Consider the following 27,411-nt stretch of genomic DNA (forward strand, 5'->3'; position numbering starts at 1 on the left):
AGGGATGAAGACTGTCAAGGAAAGAACAAGGTGGATCTGGGGAGTTGACTGGGGCATCACTCTCGAGCGCACCTTCAAAATGAGTACTTCTGGCCCCCAGGATGCTTTGCCAGGCCAGGCTGCATGGGTGAGCAGGAGGAGGAGGGGCGACGACTACTAAAGCTCATGTCTCTTATACCTTCTTCTTGCAGACTCGTCAAGTCTGCCATGGTCTTGGTGGTGGGGGTGGCCGGAACTGTTTCCTTGCAGACTGCGGTGTATGAATACTCACCGAGTGTCCTTCAACCCATGCAGCCTAAGAGTCCATTCCCATTGAATGGGAGGTCCTGAATGGAGGTCTGCATTTCTTGGGACAGACCAGCAGTCTGAAGCCAGCAGCTGCACCTCATGACCACCACCGATGCGACCACCCTAGCCGCCGAGTCCACCACATCCCACACTCTTTGGAGAGAGCACCTGGCCATCACGGTACCCTCCTCTACCAGGGTGCCGAATTCCTAGGCCAAATCTTGGGGGAGGGGCTCCTTGAACTTACAGAGGAAGTTAAAACTGTACCTACCCAAGAGAGCCTGGTGGTTCACCACCCAGAATTGCAGGCTGGCTGTCGAATAAGTTTTCCTCCCGAAAAGGTCCCATTATTTGGCCTCTTTATTTTTGAGAGTTGGAAGTGGTGTGCCCCTGCTTGTCCCTCTAGTTGGCCACAGAGATGACCAGCAAGCCCAGAGATGGATGGGTATATAGGTACTCGAACCCTTTGGCTGGGACAAAGTACTTCTTTTCAGCCCTTTTGGTGGTAGGAGGGATGGAAAACAGGGTTTACCAGAGGGCCTTGGCAATTTTCAGGATCCCATCAGGCATAGGGCCGACAGTGCCTGATATACTGACACATGAGCACAGCACTAACAGGGGCGCCACAATCGACCCTAAAGATACCACTAAGGCAAAAATCTCCGTCTGCGCACGTGGGTGCATGAACACCTAGAATGGAATCGACATGAGCAAGCATACGAAGAATAATAACTAGGGTTCACTCAATGAAATTAATAGGCAGCAAGTTTAAAACTAACCTAAGGAAGTACCTCCTCACACAATGCATAGTTAGTCTGTGGACTTCATTGCCAGGGAATGTTGTGAAAGTCAGAAGTATAACTGGGTTCAAAAAAGAATGAGAAATTCATGGAGGATGGGTATATCAGGGGCTATCAGTCAAGATGGTCAGGGATGCGACCCCATTCTCTGAGTGTCCCTAAACCTGACTGCCAGAAGCTGGGACTGGATCACGTGATAATTGTACTGTTCCGTTCATTCCCTCTGAAGCATCTGGCACTGTCAGATGACAGGTTACTTGGCTAGATGCACCGTTGGTTTGGCCTATTATGCCTTTCTTATGTTCTCAAGAGTATTTCTGGAATGTTAAAGACTGGCATGGTGGAGGACCACATAAAATATAAACCCTATAGTAGCTGTAATGGAGTATACATCTGGGGAGTACTTCACATACACAAGGTGTATTACAGGCAGACTTGGGAATTACATAGTGTCAGGATGCCAAATTTCTCTAGTGAAGAAAAAGCCAGAGAGGGAAGAAAACGACAGATGCACAAAGATTCAGGACAGAACCATAATCAAAACAGTCCTCCTAATCTGAGCAAAAGCTAACATGTTAAGATAGGACATAAATACTCTTAAATATTTGTAGCTGTAAAACTATCATGGCAACCTATATTCTTTCATACCTCAAACTCAGCCAAGCAAGATTTAAGATCTGATGTCTTCAATTTCCTCTCTATCTTTTAACTAACAATGTTACATTTCAGATGCAACAGCCTGTTTTTGGACAAGTGCTGTAAAGAGTGTCAATGAGCACTTCATCCTCCTAGAGGGGCCTCAGGGGAAAATCTAATTTGTTTTCGTCCTGCTGACAAATCAGAAGAAGCAAGACTGATGAGGGAGATAGTACTGCAACCCAAATGTCTGTCCATCTGTAGGCTGACACAGGCAAAGAGCTGAATACTATCTCTGTAATTAAAACAGTAACCTTAACTGCCTGTGCCAAACCAAGATTGCCTCTTGGAGGAAAGCAAGGCTCAATCCATATAACATGGAGTTGATGCAGGCAGCCAGAAGGAAAAAATACAGTCACTAGTGAATACTGACTGATTTTTGCATTCAGAAGGTAAATCTCTGGTTCCAGTGATTTTCAATTTCAGGGGCAATATTGGACCCACATGCTATTCTTAGATTCCTATATGACAATGATAGTAAAAGGCATTTCATGCTATCTTCAGATGGCTCTTCTCTGACATGGATCTCTCCATGCTTATCACCTACAAATTTCACTAGCACAGGGCACCACAGGTATCTGGAACTACTCTTGAAGATCACTCAGAACCTTCAGATAGTGCAAACAGAATGCAGCCTCCTGCTTCATGAGCAGGCCCAGTAGAGAACACCTGGGCTCTAAACTAGCTTGACTTAAGTACAATTCAAGATGCTGAGAATTATCTATAAAGCCTAAAAATACTCCAAAATATACTCACTCTCTCCCTCTCTGCACCATCATAGAATTTATAGTCAACAAATATTCTTCCTCACAGTTCAACTCCAAAGGGCAGACAGCCCTTCAATCCACTATTTGGCCACCTTTAGAAATCAGTACAAGACAGCAGGTCTTATAATCTATCTGAAGAGTAAATACTGCTGGATGGGGGCAAGGCGAGGTTCTGTGTTGGATATTTTGGGCTGAAAAAGACTCTCCACTTTGAAACAGTTGCTTTATAATTTGTATATTGTACACAGATAAGCCTGTTAAAAACAAATGAATAAACTAATTTTCCATAAACCAGTGAACAGGATTCCATGAACATTTGTGATAAGAAGAAAACTGCAATATCACCAAGTCTTTGTAACATTCTAAAACTTTTTGTGATAGTTAATATAATATTAAGTTTTAAAAAAAATACCAGTTTTTTAATCTGTCACGGGCTTCCAACTGGGCTCCCACCTCAAAGTTGATCCCTCTTCTATTCGGTGGATGTTTTGTCATTTTGTAATATCAACACCGCTGTTTTTATTCCCCTGAAAAATGCAATTGAATATCAATCACTAATAAAGCCACATACAAAAATAAATCTATGCACTGTAAATCCAAAACATCTAAATGTTAAAAGTATTCTTAAATAATTCATTGCTCAATGTTTCCTACTTACAAGGAATAACCTAGTGAAAGTGATTTTCTGAGATTCAAATCAATATTAAATTCTTTACAACCAAATTTTTGAGGTATTCTCGGTGGACTGCTAATATCTTTTAGAGTGGAGGGGGGCGGGGGAGTTTAATGCTAAAAAGTTATCTATCCATGGTGCACTTTTACTGTGTTCATGGAAAATATGGTGTAAAAGAAAAATCAGTTTCAGAAGAGGAACAGTTTTCAAGAACGTACAAAGGAATGAAAGAACATGGAACACTTAATGTAGTGAAACATGGCCTTTCCCTATTGCCTGAGTGTTGAGTCTTGTGATGTTAAATTTCAGAACCCGAAAAACAAAGCAAAAAAAGAACCAAAGGATCTAACAGTAAAACTAGTGAGGAATCTCTTCAAGAGTTAATTATGTACAGAACTAAACTGCCATTTTAATGAGCTTCCTGAAAACACTGAATTAGCTCATCCTTTCTCTGCACACTGCAGTGTACCTTACTATGACATCATCACTGATACAATAAAGACTGAATTTAAGAATTATTACAGTTGTGATTTATATTTGTCACTTCAGAGCTAAGATATCACCTAGTATGTTATTTCCCTTTCCTGTGTTTTCATCTATTTATTCTTTTAGTCTTCTGTATTTTATTGGAAACTATTTTTAAAAATAGCCAATTGTTGTGAATGCCTCCAGTACTACTTAAAACACACTAAGGAAGTCTTGCCTTAGTAGCTCATTAATTTCAAGGTCCACTTAATTGCAAAGTCCTGTTCAACAGCAACTTTTCCTAAAATCTGTACCTCAGAATTTTAACCTAAGAATTCAATACAGACTACAACCTACTCCTACAGTCTCTATGCTCAAGTAACTCCAAGGTTTGCATATGAGATTGAAAAGACTGAAACTGTAACTTAGAGGGGAGACCTGATCAAGGTTTACAAAATAATGAACAATCTAATAAAGATAGATCAGGAACTTTTATTCAGTCTCTCACAGTATAAGAACAAAGGGCCATCCAATGAAAGTGAAAGGTGACATACTGATAAAAGGAAACTGTGCACAATTTGATTGTGGAACTCATTGCCACAAGATACCATTTAGAACAAGTGTTTAGCAGGATTCCATTAAGGATTAGACTTTTATAACAGATGTTATTATAACCCTGGATATTCTAAGTATTTTAAAAACAAAAAAGAACTTTGGAAAGGATATAAATCCTCAAACGTTGCAGCATAAGGCAACATCTAACTACAGAGGCTTACAAACAAGCTCTCTCTGGGAGGGGAAGATTATCCCATAACTGCCTACTATAGGGATTCTTCCTCTGAAACATATGGTTCTGGCCACTGTCTGAGACAGGATACTGGATGAGATGAACAAGTGGTGTGATCGACTCCGGCAACTGCTATGTTCCTAAACGAGAGTTGAGCCCTTCTGAAAGTCTAGTCCCAAATTAACAGTTTGAGGAAAAGGTATTTTAAAAAGTAAAAGACTGTTTTTACCAGAACACAAAAAGAACAGAAACCATGGTCCTTCAACACATGGAAAGTAGTAATCAGAAAAATTGTCATCTGACAAGACATATAGCATCCAGTGTTGTCATAATCATATTGGTCCCAGGATATTAGAGACACAAGGCAGGTGAGGTAATATCTTTAATGGACCAACTTCTGTTGGTGAGACACCACCATCCTCTCACCAACAGAAGTTGGTCCAATAAAAGATATCACCTCATCCACATTTTCTCTAATCCATATAGCAAGTACTTAATCTCAAAGTTAGTTTTCATAGCAAAACCCATTTAAGCCTCAAAAACATGTATGATGGAAACACCAATAGGTTCTTAACTATGCAAATACCAATTATTCTCCTCACTTGCATCAGTTTTACACCAATGTTCCCCCATTTACTGGATTTATTCCTAAGTAACATTAAGTGAGGCTAATCAGGTCCCAGACCTGCAAAGCTAGTTAAAACTACACAAAAATAAAAAAGTATTTAACCAGAAGTTAAAGTGGGAACAAAAGAGTATAAGTCTATTAATGCCCCCGCCACCACACTCCCTATTGCCTGTCTTTGGTGGCAGCTGTGCCTCCATACCTCCCACTGACCCTCGTGGTTCTCTGCCCGCCTCCCCACTCTGCCCCTTTTCTGGGGTGGCTCACTGCAAGCCCTAACCAGAACTAACAGAATGAAATTAGGAAAAGAAAAAAATGTAGCCTGGAATAAAACAGTTTAGGAAACTCTTCCTAACTGTGAAATCTGTTAAACTGTTGAATAGTCTCCTAGGGAAGTGATGGAAGCCACCCTGTTTGTGACACTTAAAACAAACCAGAAGAAAACACTAGAAAATATACTGCAGGGAAAGCCCCAAGCAAGGGCCTCCATAGGGCATGGACTGGATCAGTGGCTCTTAAACTGTGGTCCATGAAACACTTGCTGGTGGTCTATACAGAGCAGGTATGTCACCTTGTGTTGGCTAGCTTTCTTCCTCAGTTCCAGGTACTTCTATGGGGGCCAGGCTCCTCATTCAGAAGAGAGCCAGGAAAAGACCTGTACAAGCAGCCATCCTGGCTACCTTTACTAGAGTCTGTTGAGACATGAAGTAAAAAGCCTCCCAAATGCACTGCAACATTGCTTGCATCCTTTGGAACATGCATGACAACAACAGACAGACTCAAATCTCAGCAAGTAGTATTTGATCCAATTCCTAGTGAAGGCAACAGAAAGACTTCCACTGGGTCAGACCCATAGTGAATGAAAATCTTAATGAAGTAGAGGGGCAGAAGAGTCAAATAAGTGGCAAGAGCTGGTGCTGGGCCCAGATGGCACAAGAAAGTCAACCAGCAGGTGAGGGTAGGATCAGGAACCAAGAGGGAAAGAAGAACAATTGAGATCCAAGGACTAGGAAAGGCCCCTCTTCTGGATGTGGTGTAGATTCAATGAACCTGCACAATCTTTCAATATTTGTTCTTTGAAGTGCCAGTTTTTAAAAAGGAGCCACAGTATAGTTACAGCTGCTGTTTTTGCCATTCATTATTTCCATTCAGTTTTTTTCATAATGGAGCTAATAAAAATACTGCCAAAATGCCAGTACTCGTGAACAAATGGCATAGCAAAGGTGTCTTTTCCCTGTTTTGGAGGCACTCCCGTACAAGGTGATTGCCAATGAAAACAAATGAAACTCCCTCCCAGTGACACCATATCAACTCTGTCCATGCAGAGCAGAATACTTAGTTTCAGCCTGAAAAGTATAACAAAGGGTTAAAAAATTAGAAACATTCCAACTATATTTGCAAAGTTCCTAATAAGATAAATTTTTGATAATCTAAACTCTATTCAACCTGCATTTGTCCTAGGTTTTTGCTTTGTTTTTTATTGATTTTCTGTTCATATGGTTTTATTCTATTTACAACTCTATCACCCCATGTGACATTTGTCCTTTTTTAGTCAACGACTCCTTATGCCAAAGACTCAGTGGAAAGCCTGCTTTCTCCATAAAACATCAACTAATATATTTGGGGCAATCACTGATTAAGGATCAAAGACAGATATTCTGTCAAGAACTGAGCAAACAACAGCAACAGTGGCAAAGCTAAAGCCAATCTGGAGGAACAAGAACATCTTTCTGGAATCCAGACAAACTGCTACACACACTGGTCACCTCCATTTTTCTGTATGAGTGCAAGACATGGACCCTTATGGCAGAACTTGAACGGAAAACACAGGTAGTAGAGATGAGATACTTCCATAAAATCCTGGGCATCTCAGACTTCAACCACGTCACTAACGAAGAGGTCCACAACATCGTCACCCAACACGCTGGGTCATATGAAGACCTCCTGATGACTGTGAAGAAGCACACGCTGAAATGGTACGGCCATGTAACAAGATCATCTGGCCTATCCCAGGGACAGTACAGGGGAAGAGAAGAGATGGACTGACCACATAAAAAAGAGTGTACAGGAATGGACTTCGGTGAGATTCAAGTACTGACGCACAATCGTCAGGGTGGAGACAATTGGTTGATTGTTCATCAATGATGGTGCCCCAACGATCAATGCGGTTATGGGACTGATGATGAATATATTTTTAATACTTCACTGGCTCAACCAACACTGGTGTGATATTCTTTGAAAGACATTTGGTATCCCTGCTTTCCCTACTCTCCCAGGCTTTTTCTGTGTCCCTGTCTGAGCCCTATAAACCCTTAATTTTATCCCACTATAGCAGTGGTTCTCAAACTTTTGTACTGGTGACCCCTTTCACACTGAAAGCCTCTGAGTGCGACCCCCTTATAAATTAAAAACACTTTTTTGTATATTTAACAACATTATAAATGCTGGAGGCAAAGCAGGGTTTGGGGTGGAGGCTCACAGCTTATGACCCCCCCCCATGTAATAACCTCACGATCCCCTAAGGGGTCCTGACCCCCAGTTTGAGAAGTCCTGCACTACAGGTATATTGTGGCCACTGCTCCTTCTAATCAAAAAAAGTCAATTGGGGCTCCTTTCCAATCCCATTAACACAACTCTTTAAATTGGCTAATTAACACTGAGCGGTGCCCGTCCCTTCCCAACACACAATCATGGGAAGCATCATACTTCTACATCATATTCCTAGCACGACAGGACACCAGGAGCAAGAACTAGTATGCTAGGAGACAGTGCAGAATGATGGCCACTGTGCTGATTACAAGCTCTTTTGACTTAAGCTAAAGTCAAAAGCTTTTAAGAATAGATTTTATTTTATTTTTAAAATAGATACGTTCTGAGCTAGAGCTGGGGGACTGACTTCGCTATTCTGATGAACATTCTCTGTTACTTACCTGAAGCCACTGGCTTGCTATCATCAATAGCTCAGACAGGATCTATTTGTTCTCTTCACTGGTGTTTTCTTTTCCCTCCTCCCTCTTCTGAGTCTGCAACTGGTTGATCTCAAACGCATTCACCCCACCAAAGATAGAGAAATGTTTTCACTGTCCCAGTTCTAGACTATGTTGGGGCAGAAAAATTAAACACTTTCCATCCCGCAAAACCCAACGTCATATATTTAATTCTCTCTCTCAAAACTAGTAGGTAGCAATGCTACCAGAAACACATTAAATATGCCAGAATCTCAGCAAGAAGATAAGATTTCAACACATCTAAGCAGACGACAAGGACTATCATAAGACCAGGATTCCCAGAACAGCACAAATACATGGAGATGACAATGAGCTGAAATGATTTTCTTCAAAAATGTGAACATTTTGCTCCTATTATAAATGTATTAACTATGCCACATTCAACAGTATTTTCCTAATGTAGTCAAATTATTAAATACTGAAAATGTGCATACTGCAGCTAACAGTTATTCATATTAATGAAGTGTCCCTCAAGAAGTCTATGAAAGAGCTGTGCACAAAGAGAAAGTGCCTATAAAAATCCTGATACCAAAAAAAACTTTGCAGAAAAATCACTACTAAAAAAGTAAAATGTAAATATTCCACCAAAGTTTGTGGGGTTTTTGTTTCTGGGTTGGTGGTGGTTGGTTTGGGGGGAGGGGGTTTGGGGGGGTGATGCCCAGAGAAAATCTGAGGGACATGCATATGATCTAGGGATCTATCAATTTTGCTGAGATAAGGATGACAGTGCAGAAGAGAGGTGGTCTGTTTGGGGGCTCTTTCATGCTCAATCTGCAGTCTAGCCCACTGAGATCAACAGGAGCAAATAGAAAAGACAAAGGTGCAGTAGAAAAAGGGCCCAACTCATCCAGAGAAAGGTGGTTTTCTGAAGGCAGAGCTGGGTCCCCTTTCTCCTAAGGATTGGTGTTTTCTTTTCCCGCCTCCCCTTGCTGTCCTCAGTAGTTAACTCTGTAGCAGAAGCTGTTTATGTTAGATGGGGTGGGATCTGAGTTACTACAGAGAATTCTTTCCTGGGTATCTGGCTGGTGAATCTTGCCCATATGCTCAGGGTTTAGCTGATCGCCATATTTGGGGTTGTGAAGGAATTTTCCTCCAGGGCAGGTTGGAAGAGACCCAGAAGAGTGGCGGCTGCTGACTGAGGGCCCAGCTCTGCAGGCAACAGCACAGAAATAAAGGTGGCAATACCACACCATGGCATCCTTACTTTTGCACTGCTCTGCCTTCAGAGCCAGGTTCCCAGCCAGCAGCCACTGCTCTCTAGCTGTCAAGCTCTGAAGGCAGCACAGCCAACAGCACAGATGTGAGGGTAGCAGTACCGCAACACACACACACACCCAATAATAACCTTGCGACCCTACCACAACTCCTTTTTGGGTCAGGATCCCTACAATTACAACACCGTGAAATTTCAGATTTAAATAGCTGAAATCGTGAAATTTACCATTGTTAAAACCCTATGACCGTGAAATTGACCAAAATGGACCTTGAATTGTAGGACCCAACTGATAAGCAATTCCTTGAAGCAGAGCTCAGTGCAAACAGGAAGAGAAAGTACACCCAGCAGACAGCATGCACTAACAAAAGGAGCCACAGTTTTTTCTTGTCATGATCCCAAAGATGTATGGAATCGTTTTACACACACACGAAATCTGCAGGTGTGCTGGATGGAGAAAGTCTAAGAACTGCTGTCCTAAACTCCTGTGTTTTTAACCTCTCCGACCTCTAAATAGAATCATAGAATATCAGGGTTGGAAGGGACCTCAGGAGGTCATCTAGTCCAACCCCCTGCTCAAAGCAGGACCAATCCCCAATCAAATCATCCTAGCCAGCTAGTTTATTTCCTCTCAGTGTGGGCAAGCAATGCCGTCTGCCTTACAACAGCTTCTTCCAGACAAGCTTGACAGACTATGAAGAGGGAGTTTTTAACACATGAAGTGTATAAAAGTTTACTGTATACAATTTTTAAAGGACTAAAAAATAAAGAATAGCATTTTATTAAAGACTGACAATAAAAGTATCTCCTCAATCTGATTGAGAAAAGTTAACATTCAATGACAAATATCAATCCAAGGATTCTTAATTTAAATCTTCAAAAAGTCTGTTCAATAAAAATGCAAAGTGGCCATTAATTGTAACAGACCTCTAAGTCTCTCTACATTTGGCACCTTTTCAATGAAATGGTTCCACTGGAACTTAAAGAAGATTATTATATTTTATTCTTCTTCATCCACTGCTACTTAAATAAAATGTATCAGAAGGGAAATTTTGCCATGCAACCTAGTGAAGTATACAAAAAAAGAATAATCAAGAACATACTGCAAGGAACAATCCTGCACTGACAAAGGGCTGGACTAGATAATAGGAATCCAAACTACATAATGATTTTTGATTCAGAAGCCTCAAACTTGTTTCATAATCACTAATACTTCATCTTTTGGATTCTAATATGTCAGATGTGTCCAGCTTACCATGGTGTGTGAGCTAATTCAATCACGACAGGTCACAAACTAACGTGTTCAAATTTTGCTAAGATTATATTCTAACATTAAAAAAAGCCCTGCTCACTGTACTATGGAGATGAAATGAACATCTTTTCATTCACAAAGACCACAATTGAAAGCTCAGATTTCTCTCCCCTAAGCCCACTACATTCAGGCAAAAGATATAATCCATCTATCTGCTTTAGATGTCTGATGTCATCAATCATACTAAGGTAACAAAGAACCTGGAATTTAACAAGTAAGTAAAGAGGTGATTGAGATTCAAGTATTCTTATTTTCAGTTTTTAATTCTACATCAAGGCTTGATCAATTCAAATGCCAGCAGCAAATAAGAGGCTTTCTATGGAGAGACCAGGGGTCTAAGTTCAATGCCAGGAATATTTTTAAGCTTTCACTAAAAATGAAAAGGTTTCCAGTACCCTATAGTTATGAATGTAACCAAATATATAATGTTGTGCTATGAATCTGTATAGTGCTTTCATACCGAACGCCTGATCTTCATTGTTTTGCCAAGCACTAGAGGAAAACCAGGGTGGATAAAAATAAATGATTTTTTTTTTTAAACAAAAAAAAAAATTTGTTAAATCGTATTTTTTTGATAAAATGCTTTTTGAGGGAAAAAACCTATCTAAAGATAGTTAAAACTAAGATACATTATAGCTCAAAGATATCTCATTCTATAGTATGAGACAATATATTTATGTAATGTTTAAGAAAAATTTTGTAAATGAGTTGAATAGTTCATGGATTAGGGACGCATTCTTATGGGGTCCCAGGGGCTTCTGTATAGATTATTTATATTAATCTTTCTATCTACCCAATGGGACTCAGTGATCAGTCTAGAAGATACCATCAGAGATACTTAGTTTTGCAGTTCCCAAACTGCGGATTTGTGTCTCCAGTGATAACATGCTTGTTAACAGCAAAAATGTTTTAAAATAAATATATAAAGGGGAAAAACAACAGACCTCAACTCTATTGTCCCGCTGCAAATTTGCGTACACAGGGTCAATATCCCTTACCTCTCTCTAAAAGTGCAAAGTTTCAAAAAGTTCAATGAATAGAAGATTGTTGGGGGTGGAATAAATCTGGACAAGGAGGAGGAGTCTAGAAATAAATGTGAGATGGGTGGGACAGGCAGTAGAAACAAAAGTGAAACTATTTGAGCAGCATATTCCAGAAGTCTTGAGGTCTTTCTGAGTGTAGCCTTCATCTATTTGAGATCTACCATACCATTCTCTCATTAGAAGGGAAAACCTATAATGGCAGCAGGCCGTAAAAGAGACCCAGTTCGGAAATATTTTAATGAAGTTCCTCTACTTGGGGGTAAGACAGGCATGTGTGCAAAATGCAAACAGTGCAACAAAGAAATACAAGGCCTGGTTGCCCAAATGAAACAACATCATGAGAAGTGTCCCTTCTCAGGAGGAAGCTACGTTGAAGATGATGAAAGGAACGTGTCTGAAGATACAGGATCTTCAGGTTGGTAAACTTTTTTATTTCATACTTCTTTCTTAAGGACTACCTGTCTTCCTTCTGAACTATTCTTGAATTCTCACGTTTGAGCCAAAAATATAGTTACTTTATGGTACTATCATTTTAGATGCAGTTGTGATGAAAAATAAATAGCTGAAATAGGCAGCTCTTCCTTTCACAATTTCACTTTAAAGCAGTATGGAGTGTCAGTGAATGCAAAGACTAATATTAAATGATCAGTATGGTAATAATAATTAAATAACTGCATTGACTTATTTTGTTTAGGAGAATCCATCCTCAACATACAGGATTCTGAAGACTATCCACCTTCAAGATCACCATCATTTTGAATAGTTTCAGAGTTATCAGCCAATGACAGTGTTTCAGTTACATCATGTATGTCACATAGCCACAGTATACCACCTGTAGCAAAAAGAAAAAAAATCTCCCCCTTCCAGAAACAACCAGAGATAAATTTGTGATAAGAACCAGCAGATTACAGAAAGAGGTAACTGATGAAAAAATTACCCAGTTTGTTTACGCAACAAACTCTCCTTTCCGTATGACTGAGAACCCACACTTCATTAACATGGTTCAGTCATTAAGACCAGGATAGAGTCCACCCAACAGAGCAGATGTTGCAGGCAAATTGCTGGATCAAGTGTATGAAAGACAAACTGAGCAGTGTGCAAAAGGTCTAGAGGGTAAAATTGTTAACCTGAGTCTTGATGGGTGGAGCAAGGGCCACAATGATCCTCTTGTATGTGCTTGTGTGACAACAGAAGGGAATGTCTTCCTTACAGAAACTACTGATACATCAGGAAATGCACACAAAGCAGAATACACTTACAAGTAGCAGCAGTAAAAGCTGTAACAAACTGAAAAAAAATTCAAATGTCTTGTACGCAGCTTGGTCACAGACAATGCTATGCTGCAAATGTATCCAAAATGAGAAGAAATTTAGAAGAGAGTGCAGACAGTCCCAAGCTAACAACATACGACTGCAGTGCTCATCTGATGCACCTCCTAGTCAAAGACTTCAGTGTTCCAGAAATAAAAAGCTAATGCTGTTGAAATTGCAAAATACTTCCGTAACCACCACTTTGCAGCAGCTGCTCTGAAAAAAGTGGGAGGAACCAAGCTAACACTCCCACAAGGCGTGCGATGGAACTCAGTAGTGGACTGTTCTGAGCACTGTATCAAGAACTGGCCTAATCGGATGACAGTTTGTGAACAAAATCGTGAAAAAATAGATGGCACTGTCACAGCCAATGTTCTCAACGTTGGGCTTAAGAGAAATGTTGAACACATGCTGAGTACCCTGAAGCCTATTTCCGTAGCCTTGAACAAAATGCAGGGAAATAGCTGTTTTATTGCTGACACTGTTGAAATTAGGAACGAACTGAGTGAGATCTTAAAAAGAGAAATATGCAATGACAGAGTTCAATTACAAGCATTAAAAAAACAAATGGGACAAGCACTATCTCCAGCTCATTTTCTTGCAAATATTCTCAATACTCGGTACCAGGGTCAAACCTTAACTGCTGAAGAAGACAAGTTGGCTATGACATGGACATCCAGCAATCATCCCTCCATAATGCCAACTATAATAAACTTCAGAGCGAAGGGTGAACCGCTCAAGAAATATATGTTTGCTGATGTTTTAAAGAAAGTCACACCAATGAACTGGTGGAAGTCACTTAAGCACTTGGATTCAGAGACTGTTGAAGTGATCATCTCACTTTTAACAGCAGTAGCTTCTTCTGCCAGTGTAGAAAGAATATTTTCTTCCTTTGGACTAATTAATTCCAAATTGAGAAATCATTTGGGACCTGAAAAAGCAGGAAAGCTTGTTTTTCTTTTCCAGATTATGAACAAACAGGAAAATGAAGGTGAAGATGACTGAGTTAGCTGCAGAAGCCAATATTTTAAGTTTCTCATGTTGAGCTGGCTGACATAATAATAAAACTATTTTAATCGACTATTTAAATATTTCAGTTAAAAACAAACAAAAACAAACCTGATTTTTAAAAACGTGAATGTTTAACTAAATTCAAAAATTCATATCCTTGTTTTGTTAAAATATTATATGGTTGCTGTTGAAGAAAAAAAATCTAGAATACATAATGTTGTTCTAGTTAAAAACAAACAATTTGGTTTGTTTTGATGATGTTCTGGTCTGTCTGGTGATGTTCTCCTCCTAATACAGCATGGCAAGAAAATCCTCCAAATATTAATGATTAACCTGTTGAATTGGAGATAGTTCACCTCCCAATGACTTCATAAATATTGGCTTCAATTATCTTAGTTAAATGAAATAACCAATCATTCATTTTCGGATATATCTGTCAAACTAATCTGAAAAGTTTTCAAAATAAATAACTTTAAAAATGTATAGTGTGTATGTCTAAAAATGAAACCTACATCTCTGAGTTGTGAAGAATACGTATTAAGGTTATAACAACCAACAAGAATGCACTTTTACATAGAAATCCATGATTAAATCGAGTCTTCCTGACTAGTGATTTAAATCATAATTTAAATCAAATCCACCCTGACCTAGGACAACAGCACCAGGCCCAGAGAGGCACAAGACTAGAAATAAAAATACATTCCACAGAATAAAAAAAAAAATTCCACAGATTAAATGTCCCATAACAATAAGTAAGTAGCTCCTAGTAACACCTATATCTATAGGTTTGTCCATTTTATCTTTTAGGTTGTAAGCTCTTTGAGCCAGGAGCTGTATTCTACACATTGCCTAGTCTAACAGACCCTAGCACTACCAGAATACAAATAACTTATTAGCTACCTGCCTCTGTCCTACTTTCCAGGTAGGTACTCGCATAGGAATATAGTGGTGATAGCACTAAAGAGCTCCACAAGTGAGGTGGAGGCAGCAGAAAGTCCTATCCCCTCCTAGTCCAAGGCAGGAAATGGGCAACCAGGCCACCTGTCATTCTGTGATATTTGCCACACCTATCACTCTTAAGAACACTGGAACTGATCCTGGAATTAGAATGAGCTTGTAGACTGAGGTTTATAATGGACAGCCATCTTAGCCAATCATTCCTCAAAGAGGACTTGGCTAAACTTGTGAAGAAAAAGCAATCAAGATGCTGAGCTGCATAGTGCCTATGTAAATAGTGACTGGCAGTGCTCTATAGGCAACTATTAGGAATAAAGGCAAGAGAAAGAAGAAATTTTACTGTGTGGGTCTACATATACAAAAGTGGTGATTTTGTGTTCCTAACTTCAGACAACTTAAAGTGGCTTGATAGTGGGTAGGTGGCTCAGCAATCAGGGCTTTAAGTCTATAAAGTTTCATGTAGCTATTACAGTATTGGAGGACAGAGGGGAAAAAAAATTACATACAAATGAGATTAAACTCTCTCCTACAGAAAGAGGTTAATTTTTTTTATATTCAGGTATAATTCAATAACTTGTAAAACGTTTACTTCCATTTTGTTAGATTAAATCTCCTAACTAGAAGAACAGTAGGACAATGCAACGGACTTCATAGGGAGGCTGTAGAAGCTCTTTCATTGAAAGTTTTCAAAAGGAGGCTGGATAGCGATCTGTCTTTAGATGCAACACATCCTGCATCTTGGCAGGGGGTTAGACTAGACAAACCTTGCGGTCCCTTCTAACCCTATGATTCTACTCAGGAGAAAAAAAAAGAGTAGCACACCAGAAAAAGTCCAACACCATAAAATAGGACAAAGCATTCCCAAGAGAGATATATGTGCAAGAAACATCAGAGTAGTTTACATGGGTTTAGATCGGGGTACGCAACCTATGGCACACATGCCAAAGAGAGCACACAAGCTGATTTCCAGTGGCACTCACACTGCCTGGGTCCTGGCCACTGGTCCGGGGGGCTCTGCATTTTAATTTAATTTTAAATGAAGCTTTGAAACATTTTAAAAACCTCATTTACTTTACATACAACAATAGTTTAGTTATATATTATAGACTTATAGAAAGAGACCTTCTAAAAACGTTAAAATGTATTACTAGCACACAAAACCTTAAATTAGAGAATAAATGAAGACTCAGGATACCACTTCTGAAAGGTTGCCGATCCCTGGTTTAGATTATAACCTACACTTTGTAACAGTAACAACTGCAAATATCAAGATTTCATAGATAGGCCCAAAGTACAGGAACTCCTCGCTTAAAGTCGCCCCGGTTAACATTGTTTTGTTGTTACCTTGATGATCAATTAGGGAACATGCTCGTTTAAAGTTGAGCAATGCTCTACTCTTACATTGCTTAGCTGCCTGCTTTCTCCACAGCAGGCAGCCTCCCTGAGCTCCCCACAGCGTTTCCCACCCACAACCTCCTGCCTGCGGCAATCAGCTGGCTTGCTGCATTTAGGAGGCAAGAACGAGGACTCAGCGCGCAGGCTCCCCCTCCCTCTCCTGCCTCCTAGGAGGGAGTAAGCAGCCTGCGAAGTACAGTAAAGGGGGATGAGGTGGGGGGGAAGAAGAGGAGAGTCACGGGTGGGAGCTTGGGGGAAGGAGTGGAGTGGGTGGCCTGAGGGTTGAGCCCCCGCCCCTGGTGCTTGCAGAGTAGGGGAAGTTGCTGCTGCTGCTGCACAACATGCTTCTCCTAGCCTACAGCACCTTCAGCCTCCTTGCCTGCCTCATTGTCTCCAGTGACTTAACAGGATTTAAAGATGTTGTCCCTGCTATGAAGAAAGATATCCTCGGCTTGGCCAAGAAAGCAAGTTTTGATGAGGTGGAAGAAGCCAACATTACACAACTTCTGCAATCACATGGAGAAGAGCGAACCAATGAAGATCTGATGCAACTACAGGTGACTAGAGCAATTGAAGAAGAGGGCCAAGAAGTAGGAGAACCCCCAACCCATCGAAATTTAACTGCCAAACGTCTTTCTGAAGCTTTCCAAATGATTGAAGCTGGCTTGCAAACCCTGAGTCATGACGATCCTGACAGGGAATGCCACTCCAAAGTGATTAGGGGAGTTGATCATCTAATGACTTGCTGTAAAGAAATTTACTAAGAAAAAAAAAGGAAAGCAAAACAACAATCTCTAGATGTGTTTTTTCGAGTTCAGAAAGTTCAGAAAGAGGAGCAACCGGACAATCCACTTTCTTCCACTCGGACTCCTCCACTTCAACCAAGCTTCATACTCGACAATGATAGTAGTATTAAATTGCTTGTTTAAAATTGTTTAAAATGTGTATAATGCCTTTTGTCTGGCAAAAAAAAATTTCCCTGGAACCTAATGTAAATAAGGGGGATTAATTCTTATGGGGAAATTGGATTCGCTTAACATCGTTTCACTTAAAGTCGCATTTTTCAGGAACATAACTACAATGTTAAGTGAGGAGTTCCTGTATGATCTTCCTTCTGTATTATTTCCCATTCCACCTAACCTAATAAGTACATACCACATACAGCATTAACTTATCTATGGTTGTTTCATCACTTCCTTTTGGAGACTACCCCAATACTGCTGGATTTGTTATTATGCCAAGCAATACTAAGCAAACAATTGCCAGACATTTTCCTCCATGCACAAAAGGCTACACTATGCTGTGAGGGTTAACAGTAAAAGACATCTACAATGAGAATATCTGGTATAGCTAAACACTGCTCTATTTTAAAACCCAGGTGAGTGTGCTTATAGGCAGCCAAAGCTCTTTAATTAATGCCCTGCATTAGAATTTTAGACCTGCACACATTTAGCACGCAGAGTCCATAAGGTTTAATAACCTCAAATGCTGTTATTATAAATTCCTAACTTCATGTTTACATTTCAGTTGCTCGGAATTACTGTATGTCAGAGCAGCCGCACATCTGAATAACCATGTATGCGTATTACAACTACACACATTTACAGCAATTTACAGGGCTGCAATTAACAAGAGTGGTGTTCCCTGGAGTCCCTCAGATGAGGGAGTCATCAGGCGCACAACCAGGTTTGGTGCATCTGACGAAGTGTGTATTCACCCACAAAAGCTTATGCTCCAATACGTCTGTTAGTCTACAAGGTGCCACAGGACTCTTTGCCCTTTAACAGGTTTGGGCATTTCAAGAAAAAAGTTTTATACTAATACAAAAGAGAGCCACTGCCACCCAGCCCCCCAACATGCAGTACAATGATATAGGCAGAAGCCCCGTTTGCAACATGCCACCAACCACTCACTGCCCCCATCCTCATCGTGGAGGAAGCCCCATGCCTCTTGCTGGTCACTGTCAATGCCTACAGAGTATTCCCCAAGCTGGTCACTGTCCTCAGCTGCACTAAGCAAACAGAAGACTGAGTAGATCTCTGGACTGCTCTTGGTGGTGAGCAGCATCCCCAATCTGCCCACTGTGGGAATCCATATTTTGGTGCATGGCCCTGCGGAACATATGTGGAGGACAAACATGGACACACCTGGTGGGATGGTGGAAGAGGTACTCCGATATGGCTCCAGCTCCCTTGTGCATACTGGGTCTGGGAGCAATCATGGTACTATCTCCTCACACAAAGGCCCCAAGGCAGCACAAAGATCCAGCCAGTGAGTGTGCAAAACCAAGGTTTGACCTGCTTCACTTGTGAGGCCCAATCCAGGTTACTTCTTGGTTATCACTAAAAGCATCGCTCTGTCCTAAGCCCAACCAGTGGCCTCAGTTATCAAAACAAACATTTATGATTTAAAAAATTCACAGATTCTAATCTGGAAATACAATAAAAACCAATCTGAATGCATTACTCACATCACTATGAATAGCAACATGACACTTTACGTGGACAGCGTCTCTAAAATAAGATTTACTTTTAAGCCTATAGGCTTACTTACAACAGCTGTCATTACTTCACTATAAGCCTCAAATGCAACTACTGCTATTCCCACAGGCATGCTTTTTTCATGGTATTTTAATAAGACCAAGCTTGGGGTCACTTTGCAATCATAAAAGAAATCAAGAATTTCATCTGCTGACACAGTAAATGGCATACTTTGCACTTTAATGACAGCTGACCCTGGCTTCACAAAAGCCCAGGGGCCCACTTATATGCTCAAGACCACTATCAAAGCAAGGAGGTCACTTAGCTAGGCCATTCCCAGAGTTCTGAGATCCACCTCCAACACTTCATATACCACTCCGATTACCATGACCACTTCCTAACCCTCGAAGACCAATACCTGAAAGAGGATAACTACTAATTCCAATTTGGTCTGCAAATAAGTACTTAGAACTAGCTGCTAATGTGCATGAGTAGGGTTCACATGTACAGTTAGTCTGCGGGCAGGCTAGTGCGGAGTAGTCAGACCCCAGTTTGCCACAAACGAAAGATTTGTGTTAAGAAGCCCTTCATCTGATCCATTTCCATTATTTCAGTCTATGTACCGCATCTGCATATGTACCTCATCATCTCAGAGCCCATGAAAAGAATCTTTTCATATCAGATTTCACTGCAGAAAAGGAGCATTCTATGAACACTGACATAAAAAAAGGGGGTAATAGGAAAGGGTTTCACGCTACTTGCATCCAATGAAGTGAGCTGTAGCTCACGAAAGCTTATGCTCAAATAAACTGGTTAGTCTCTAAGGTGCCACAAGTACTCCTTTTCTTTTTACACTACTTTTGAGAATTCATCTGAGGATTTATAGGATTACTGAGACACAATCACTGGATTCAAACGGTTGTTCATATTCACTGATATTCCAGACCCATTTATTCAAGTACGTAAAAGGTGCTATGGCTGGAGGTTTCACAGGAGACATTCCTGGTATTACTGATGGTACAGAAGGCACCAGGGGAAATGGAGGAACAGGAAGCAGGGCAAGTACAGGCCATGGGACAGGTTATGGGGAATAGAAGGCATTAGTGGCTACGATGGCATACCAAGCACTGGTGAAGGTGGTACTGTGTTCACTGATACTGTACTAAGTATAGTTGAGTTAAATTCTGGGCTAGCAAAGGCAGCACCAGGATTTGGAATGCATTTCCCATACTGGCCATAGAGAACGTAGGTTATGTTTTGGTTGCCTTCACGCACAAAAGTAACTGTAGTTGCTACACCAAGGACTGTTAGAATTTGATACTACAGTAGGTAAGTTTACCCTAGCACTGAACACAGAACTAGGTGGTGGTCAGACCTGCTGGAGGCATATCTGAACTGGCAGTTCTATCATGTTTTGCATTTTCCATACTGCTCAGCAAGAGTTACTTTTGACTCTTTAATGGTACCCCCTGCACCCATCATAAACACATCTTGCACCTTCTTCAGTGGCAAAAAATGAAGAAAGCCTCACCCAATTCACCCCCTACAATATGCAAGTCCCCATCAGGAATGGTCAATCCAGAGAAGTGGTGAATGTCCATAGTCCCCCACCACAATCAGAAGACTGTGCAAATGGATACCACAGCCACGCTGTGCTGAAATACACACCTGCAGATGAGAAAAGGCAATGTCTATATCAGACAACGATTTATGACACAATGTATTTACTGACAGACACCACCTAATATTTACAATCCTAACGATCTCGTGACAATTAAGTGTAAAATCATCACATGCATCTAAGTAACACAGGCTCCCTAGTTCCATCGTCAAGAGTGATTTAGACACTTGTTGAAAGCCAATTGAACTTAAGCTCCTAAATCATACTGGTGTTTGTGAAAATGTTACGTTAAAGTATATCTAATATTATGCCTCCAAATGCACTTTGCAACTCTAGAGCAGTTTATTAACAAAACCAAACCTTTATTTAGTGACAGTTAAGGTTGCATCAGAAGATGACGAGGGACGGCTCACTCAGCCATTGCCTCCCTTGCAAAAGTGTTCATATGTTTTGAGATGCCACGTTTGACTGGTGAAAATCTTAATTTTTCCCCTAGCAACTTATGGATGTGAATCCTGGGAAACTAATGCTGCTGACAAGAGAAAAACTGACATCTGAGATGTGGTGCTAGCAAAGATTTGAGTATCTTATCTTCTGGACGGAAAAGACAAACAATTGTGTTGAAGTATTACTGGAGAGAAGCTGACTCTTGTCAGAAATGAATAGGCACACACTTATGTACTTTGGTCACATCAGGCTTAGAGATGGAAATAATCTTCAAGAAAGGCACCATGGAAGGAACTGTGGTAGGTAATCACAGTAAGGGAAGTCTCCAATGTCACTCGCGTCCCAAAATACTCCACAGCTTCTTGCGATCTTCTTGAAACGCACTACACCCAGGAAGAAAAGGAGTACTTGTGGCACCTTAGAGACTAACGGAATACAGACTAACATGGCTGTTACTCTGAAACCTGTCACTACATCCAGGGGTATCTGCAACAGCTGGATGTGTGCCTGTGCTCCAGCAGCGAGATTTTGCCAACTGTATACCTTGTCCCTGCCTGCATGAAGCACACCTCTTAATGCACGTTGTGCCATAAACTGAAGGATGTTTTGTCACCATGCAATTTATTAAACCAGTGGGTTTTTGTTTTTGAAGAAAATGAATACGGTTATCAGTGAGGTTTGAACCCTGTATCTTCAGATCCACAATCAAGACCTCTACCACTTGAGCTAAAGCAGTAACAAGAAAAACTCAAAATCAGTAATAAGGATAATTAACTATCCGAATAAACTACCAAGCATACAATGGACTCCCCATCAGTTCATCTCGAAAAGACGAACTCTGTCCAAACACAAGTATTGGCTTGACGCCGTAATAACTTGGTGAAATTTTCTCACCTGTCCAACGCAAGAAGTCAGACTAGATGATCACAATAGTCACTACCGGCTTTAAAAAACCATTAGTCTACTGTTATCCGCTATGTGAACTAGCCACTAGAACAGGATGCCACATACTTTGCCTGGGAGTTGCACAATTATTCGCTAAACAGCAGTAGGATGTTGATATCATTAATCCTGGGCATCTATTCCAGGATCTGGAAGGAAGAGGTTATCTAGTGGTTATAGACAGGATAGCTAAATCCATAGATTCGGCACATTCATTCTGAGAGGCAGTGAGTCTCAGTTAGTAAGATTTGGATCTATTGTATTTGAAATCCGCTTACTATCCTGCTTAACACAGACAATGTGAACTCTCTCAGTTAACCTACTTGTGTAATGAGGAAAAACGATTGTGTATCTGGCCAGTCCTTCTAGAACAAGGTATGAGCACCTGCTCAATAAAGGACTCCAGTTTCCAGAAATATGAACAGAAATCAGGTGAGGCTAGAATTCATGGTCCCCTGGCTCCCAGGTCAGTGCACCTTCCCTAAACTACAGGATATTTGTGGGGAAGTCAGCCTCTTCCTTCCCCTCCCTGCCTCTTACCCTGATGGGGGAGGGAAGGACACTTGCGAACTATGAATGCAGGGACTGGGACCAATCTGGAAGTGAAGACTAAGGAACAGGAGGTATAATCTACCAAACAACAGGAATTCAAAAATAAAAGAAATCCTCCTCTCCTTGAATTGCGAAGAGTGATTTAAAAGGAAGGTGTACTCATCACCATTTATGGAATTTTGTTTTAAAATCTCTTCAGTCAGAGATATATTAAAATGCTTGATTAAATTAAAAGATACTTGCTCTAATTTTATGTCAGTACTTTCTAGAAGTCCCACAATGTGAATGTGAATTAAAAATGCAAAGCAAAAATCCTTAAAGTCAAGCTTGCTTGTTCAATTTTACCAGAATAATATGAGCTAGGTGAATTTTTTTTTCTAAATAGAAGCATTAGAACATACTATGAATAAGTTAACTGCTACTTCTGTATTATTCAAACTGCCATGATGTCTACAAAAGCAAATCTGCATCTGAAACATATGTATACTTTGTTTTAAGCATACCAACATTATTTGTTTGATTTGGGAGAAATATTAACTGATAGATCTTTTATGGGAAGACTATAAAAAGAGTCAAACTAGGTATTTATAATAATTCTGAAATTTAAGAAGAGCAGTACTACTGAATTGTTATAAAAGAGCTGAACTTATATGATTATACTACTCACCTAGAAAAGACCTGCTTATATAGTTGAAAACATTCCAAATGTTTAACCTATGACTACAGGAAGGGGGGGGGGGGGGAGTCATGTCAGTGCTACAACAAAGGTATTTTAAAGTTCTGAAAAACAGTTACCTAAAGGAGTAACTTTTAGTCCCCAAATAATACAGTTAACACCTTCAGAAACTCCCAACCTTTAAATGTGAAAGCACTGTAAATATTGAGGCTTAGTAACTGTTTAGTGCGATCCTTGTTAAAAGGCATACCATGCACAGTCAACTCATGGAACTTCTTGCCTGAGGAGGTTGTGAAGGCTATGACTATAACAGGGTTTAAAAGAGAACTAGATAAATTCATGGAAGTGAAGTCCATTAATGGCTATTAGCCAGGATGCGTAAGGAAGGGTGTCCCTAGCCTCTGTTTGTCAAGAGGGTGGAGATGGATGGCAGGAGAGAGATCACTTGATCATTACCTGTTAGGTTCACTCTGGGGCACCTGGCATTGGACACTATCAGCAGACAGGCTATTGGGCTGGATGGACCTTTGGTCTGACCCACTATGGCCATTCTTATGTATAGACATTTTTTATTTGTATGCCTTTAAATATCAGAAATCTTACACTAATTACTTTATCCTTTACTAAACAGAAGTTATTTTGTGCACACAGCCTCTCAGTTGGTGCGCCAACCACCTCAGAAGAGCTTTGTGAAGAGTTAACTAAAAGCTTAATTACTACAGAATACCTATCTTCCACCCTTGCTTGATCTTTGTGCAACCCTCCCATTGTTGCTAGTTAAAATTCTGCTGTGCACTAAACAGGAGTGTAGGGTCTTAAACTTATACCCTGATCCATACTTTTAAAATGGAATTTGGCTCTTTCCCCACAATGAGTTTGATACCCCTTTAATCTAATTTGTTCTAACATACTCTGGATTCTAAATAGGTGTTTAAATCTTCTAGTGTTACAGTTCATGTACAGAGAACTTGTACAACAGCTGTTAATTCTTCCTAAAGCAATTCTACTTTTCCCTTCCTACAGCAACTCCCTATTTCAGTCCCCGTCCCCACATACTTCACTCCCACTGCCTCATAGATCTCATCTGCTAAAGCGATCACCAATTAAAGATTACATCTGAAGTGTCGCTGTTTGGGCTTCTACAAATTGATGACAGACAGATATGGCAGCTAAACAGACTCACTGACCTGCCAATAAAGGTGCGTTTGTTTGAGGGGTAGGAGATAGGCACTTCTGAAAATTTTACACCAAGTTCCATGTTCAAAAGTGACAGATATTCAGGAGCTTAAGTCACTCAGTCACTTCTGAAAATTTGAGAGTCCAGAATTGAGTGAATCAAGCCCTTGTCAATTGGCCAAGATAGAAGATCTTTCCACATCATCCTAGAGAGAGATCTAGTAAGTGGTTTCCTACTTGTAGGAGAATGTTCTGTACTTCTGCAGAGCAGATTTTCTCAGTATTATGCTCAGCCAGTCAACTTCTATTGGTCAGATACAGGGACCTGGGGTGATGGAGCCTCCTCTGATTTTGAGACCTGAACATGAGTGGGACAGGTCATACAGCAAGCTAGATGTAGTGACCCAGAACTGTCTCACCGAAGAAGCAGCCGTGAAAGTCACTGTGGCTGCAATTTGTCTCATCTTTCTGATAACCGAGGATGAGAGGAGCCAGTGGGGAAGTCACACAAGACCTGACCAAGAAAGGCATTTGGGAGAGAACCTAGGTTTCTTCCCCCTTCCTCTGAGGCAGAATTTTGCCACCAATCAGAATAAGACTACCTAAAGAGAACCTCACCTACAGAAAAGGAATTCAGAGAATCCTCCAGGGACCACACATGATGAGCTCTGTACTGCCTGATGCAGTAATCTGCTAGGCCAGTGCTACTCAAAGTGGTGCACTGGTCCGCGAGCCATCGGCTGCTGGTCTGCGCGCACATTGGAAAAAAGAAGATTGCCGGTCCCCCACATCAGATAGCTTGAGAAGCACTGTGCTAGGCTATTGCTCACTCCTACATCTGTGAAGAGCTGTCATGTTTAGCATCAAATAACGCCATCAGCTTCAAAATTTGATTGGTTTCTGACACAGAGGGGAGGGAAGATCAAGATCTATGTATTGTATCTGAAGACTGACACTTCAGTAAAGGAAAGAAAAATTTGTAGGCAAGACTGCCCTGTGCTTTAATATATTTATGTGAAGAGCTGACTCTTGAGACCCCGAACCTTGTGTGTGCAAAATGATCAAAGTGTAATCCCCATCCTTATGTGCTAACATCTGTTACCTGTATCGCTGAAAAAAAAGGAAAGTGAAAGGGCACCCCTTTGCAGACTGTCTCCAGGTTTATCCATCACCTTATAGAGGAAAGGATGGTGGAAAGAACAAAGAGATCCTTGTCCATATGGGACTGAGGACTGGAATACTGACTTCAGCGAATGTTGGAAAGGGTGCAGATGAAGCCTAGCAAGCGCCCAAGGACATCCTCATCAATCAGCATAGCTACCCTGCCTAGCTACTTTAACTGCAATATTTCAAGTAGTTTGTATCTTCTTTCTTCCACCAACTGCTCAATAACTGGTGTTCAGTAATTCTGTGTAGTCTTGGAATGCCCTGTAATCACTTCAAGGACACCAGTTAGGAGTAATGTTTCATAAGGAAACAATGATAAGCAAGATGGCCCTGAATCTGGGTTAAGGTCCTTCCACTCTTCCTAATGAAAACTCTGGCCAGTCCACTAGTAGATCTGACGCAGGAGGAAGCTCTAAGTAATCTCTGAGGAGACCTAATAGCGAGGCACCCTTTCAGGAAAGGTAGGTGGAGCACAAATTGCCTGGTATTGCCACGGTGCCACCCTCTGGGGATGCCCCTGGTGTGGTTGTAGGACCTGGGAAGAGTCGAGAGGACCATCAGATTATCTAAAAGGGGGAACTGTACAGTGGGCTTCAAATGTCAATTCTGGATGGCAGCAAGAATGACCGCAACCCCTTGAGTGGGGTTGTACGCACAGGGGTTCCAAGAATGCCACAGAGGAGGAATAAATGAAGTCAAATGTGATGCAGATCTCCCCAGATTAGGAAACATTCGGGTGGCATGAGCAGAGCTTCTCAGCACCAAAGGCAACAATGTGGTCAGTACTGGTATAAGGGGTATCAGCACCTAGACAGATGACACAGGTAAAAGCCTGGTGATGTCTCCAATGCAAGAGATGATGGCACTGAGGCAAATGGTGCCTGGGAAGCCCATGCCTCCATGGCATAAGCCAATTCTATGTCCAGTCCAGAGATGCGCTGCCCAAGGACAGTCATAACTCCTTTTTCTTCTTCCCTGGAAGAGAGGAAGATGACTGGCACTGAGTCACCTTCTGAGCAATATTCTGTTCTGCCTAAAGAGCTCAGTGCCAAGGTCAATGTGGCACTGAGAGCCAGTTCCGAGTCCACAGATACTCATGTGCTTGGCTTCAGGGACCATGGGCAGATCACAAATGGAACTAACCCCACCACACCCATCCCAGTGACACAGGACCAAATATGTAGAGTTCTGGCTTGCGGGAGCACTAAAGAAGCAAGTAAGACCCCTTAGGGGAAGTGGTCTGATGCACGGAATCTGATGCCATCTTTGCTGACCATTGATAAGTCTGTCCCTGGCCCAGAGGATCCTATTACAGAAGGACCACCAGAGTGAATATCAATTAGGCACATTCCCTTCTCTTGCAGAACAAGAACTGAGTGTTGCAATTGCAGGAACAACAGGGTTTGCAGCCCAAGGTTTTAACACCAGCCACAAAGTGAGAAAACAAGTTGTGGTGCTCACCAACCAATCAATGACCAACAGAGGAAAAATTACCTACAGGGTAGATATTTTTTCTTTTAAATATACAGAAAAACTAGCTAAAGGAATACAAAGTAAGATAGTGTTTTGTTTTGTGTTTTAAAAAAGGGGGCGGGAAATCTGTGAGGTAAATTTGCTACAAGGAGAAGGGAAAGACGCTGCTGAATTCCAATTCACTGCCATGAGTGGTAAAGAAATAGAGCAGTAGTAGGGAGGCTGCACTCCCCTATATGCCCTCAGGTGGGGAAGGATGCAAAGGCATATACGGTGCATGTACAGACTCATCAGACAACACCAGCAAAATGTTTCAAACCTGTGAACACAGGGATGCACACAGGAGCAGCCGTATTACACTCAGAGCTGTAGCCGTTAAGGACGTGCAGGACTATTAGCTCCCACTGTTACTTACACTTAGTATCCTAAATTACTACACACTAGGACAACATTGGCACAGAAACCACCATCACCAATAGGAATCAGATTTACCAAGACAACCTGCACACAGATGCAATTTTTATTGA

General features: G+C 41.0%; 1 protein-coding gene across 11 annotated transcripts in view; it reads right to left on the minus strand.

Moving 5' to 3' along the window:
* The window catches only part of PHF20 (PHD finger protein 20), a 176,008-nt gene that overhangs the window by 142,676 nt on the left and 5,921 nt on the right, over positions 1 to 27,411 (minus strand). For 8 of the 11 annotated variants that reach the window (XM_043527384.1, XM_037915955.2, XM_043527383.1 and 5 more), the window contains exon 2: positions 2,964 to 3,078. The exons of 1 other annotated variant lie outside the window; for it this stretch is intronic. In XM_043527384.1, the coding sequence (XP_043383319.1) occupies positions 2,964 to 3,046 (83 nt within the window). In that variant the 5' untranslated portion in view covers positions 3,047 to 3,078. Of the gene's footprint in view, positions 1 to 2,963; positions 3,079 to 8,031; positions 8,198 to 20,361; positions 20,499 to 27,411 lie in introns of all 11 variants that reach the window. 2 more of the 11 variants (XM_037915950.2, XM_043527381.1) reach the window with 2 other exon arrangements.

This window comes from Chelonia mydas, chromosome 13 (assembly GCF_015237465.2).
Source record: "Chelonia mydas isolate rCheMyd1 chromosome 13, rCheMyd1.pri.v2, whole genome shotgun sequence".
Lineage (NCBI taxonomy): Eukaryota > Metazoa > Chordata > Testudines > Cheloniidae > Chelonia > Chelonia mydas.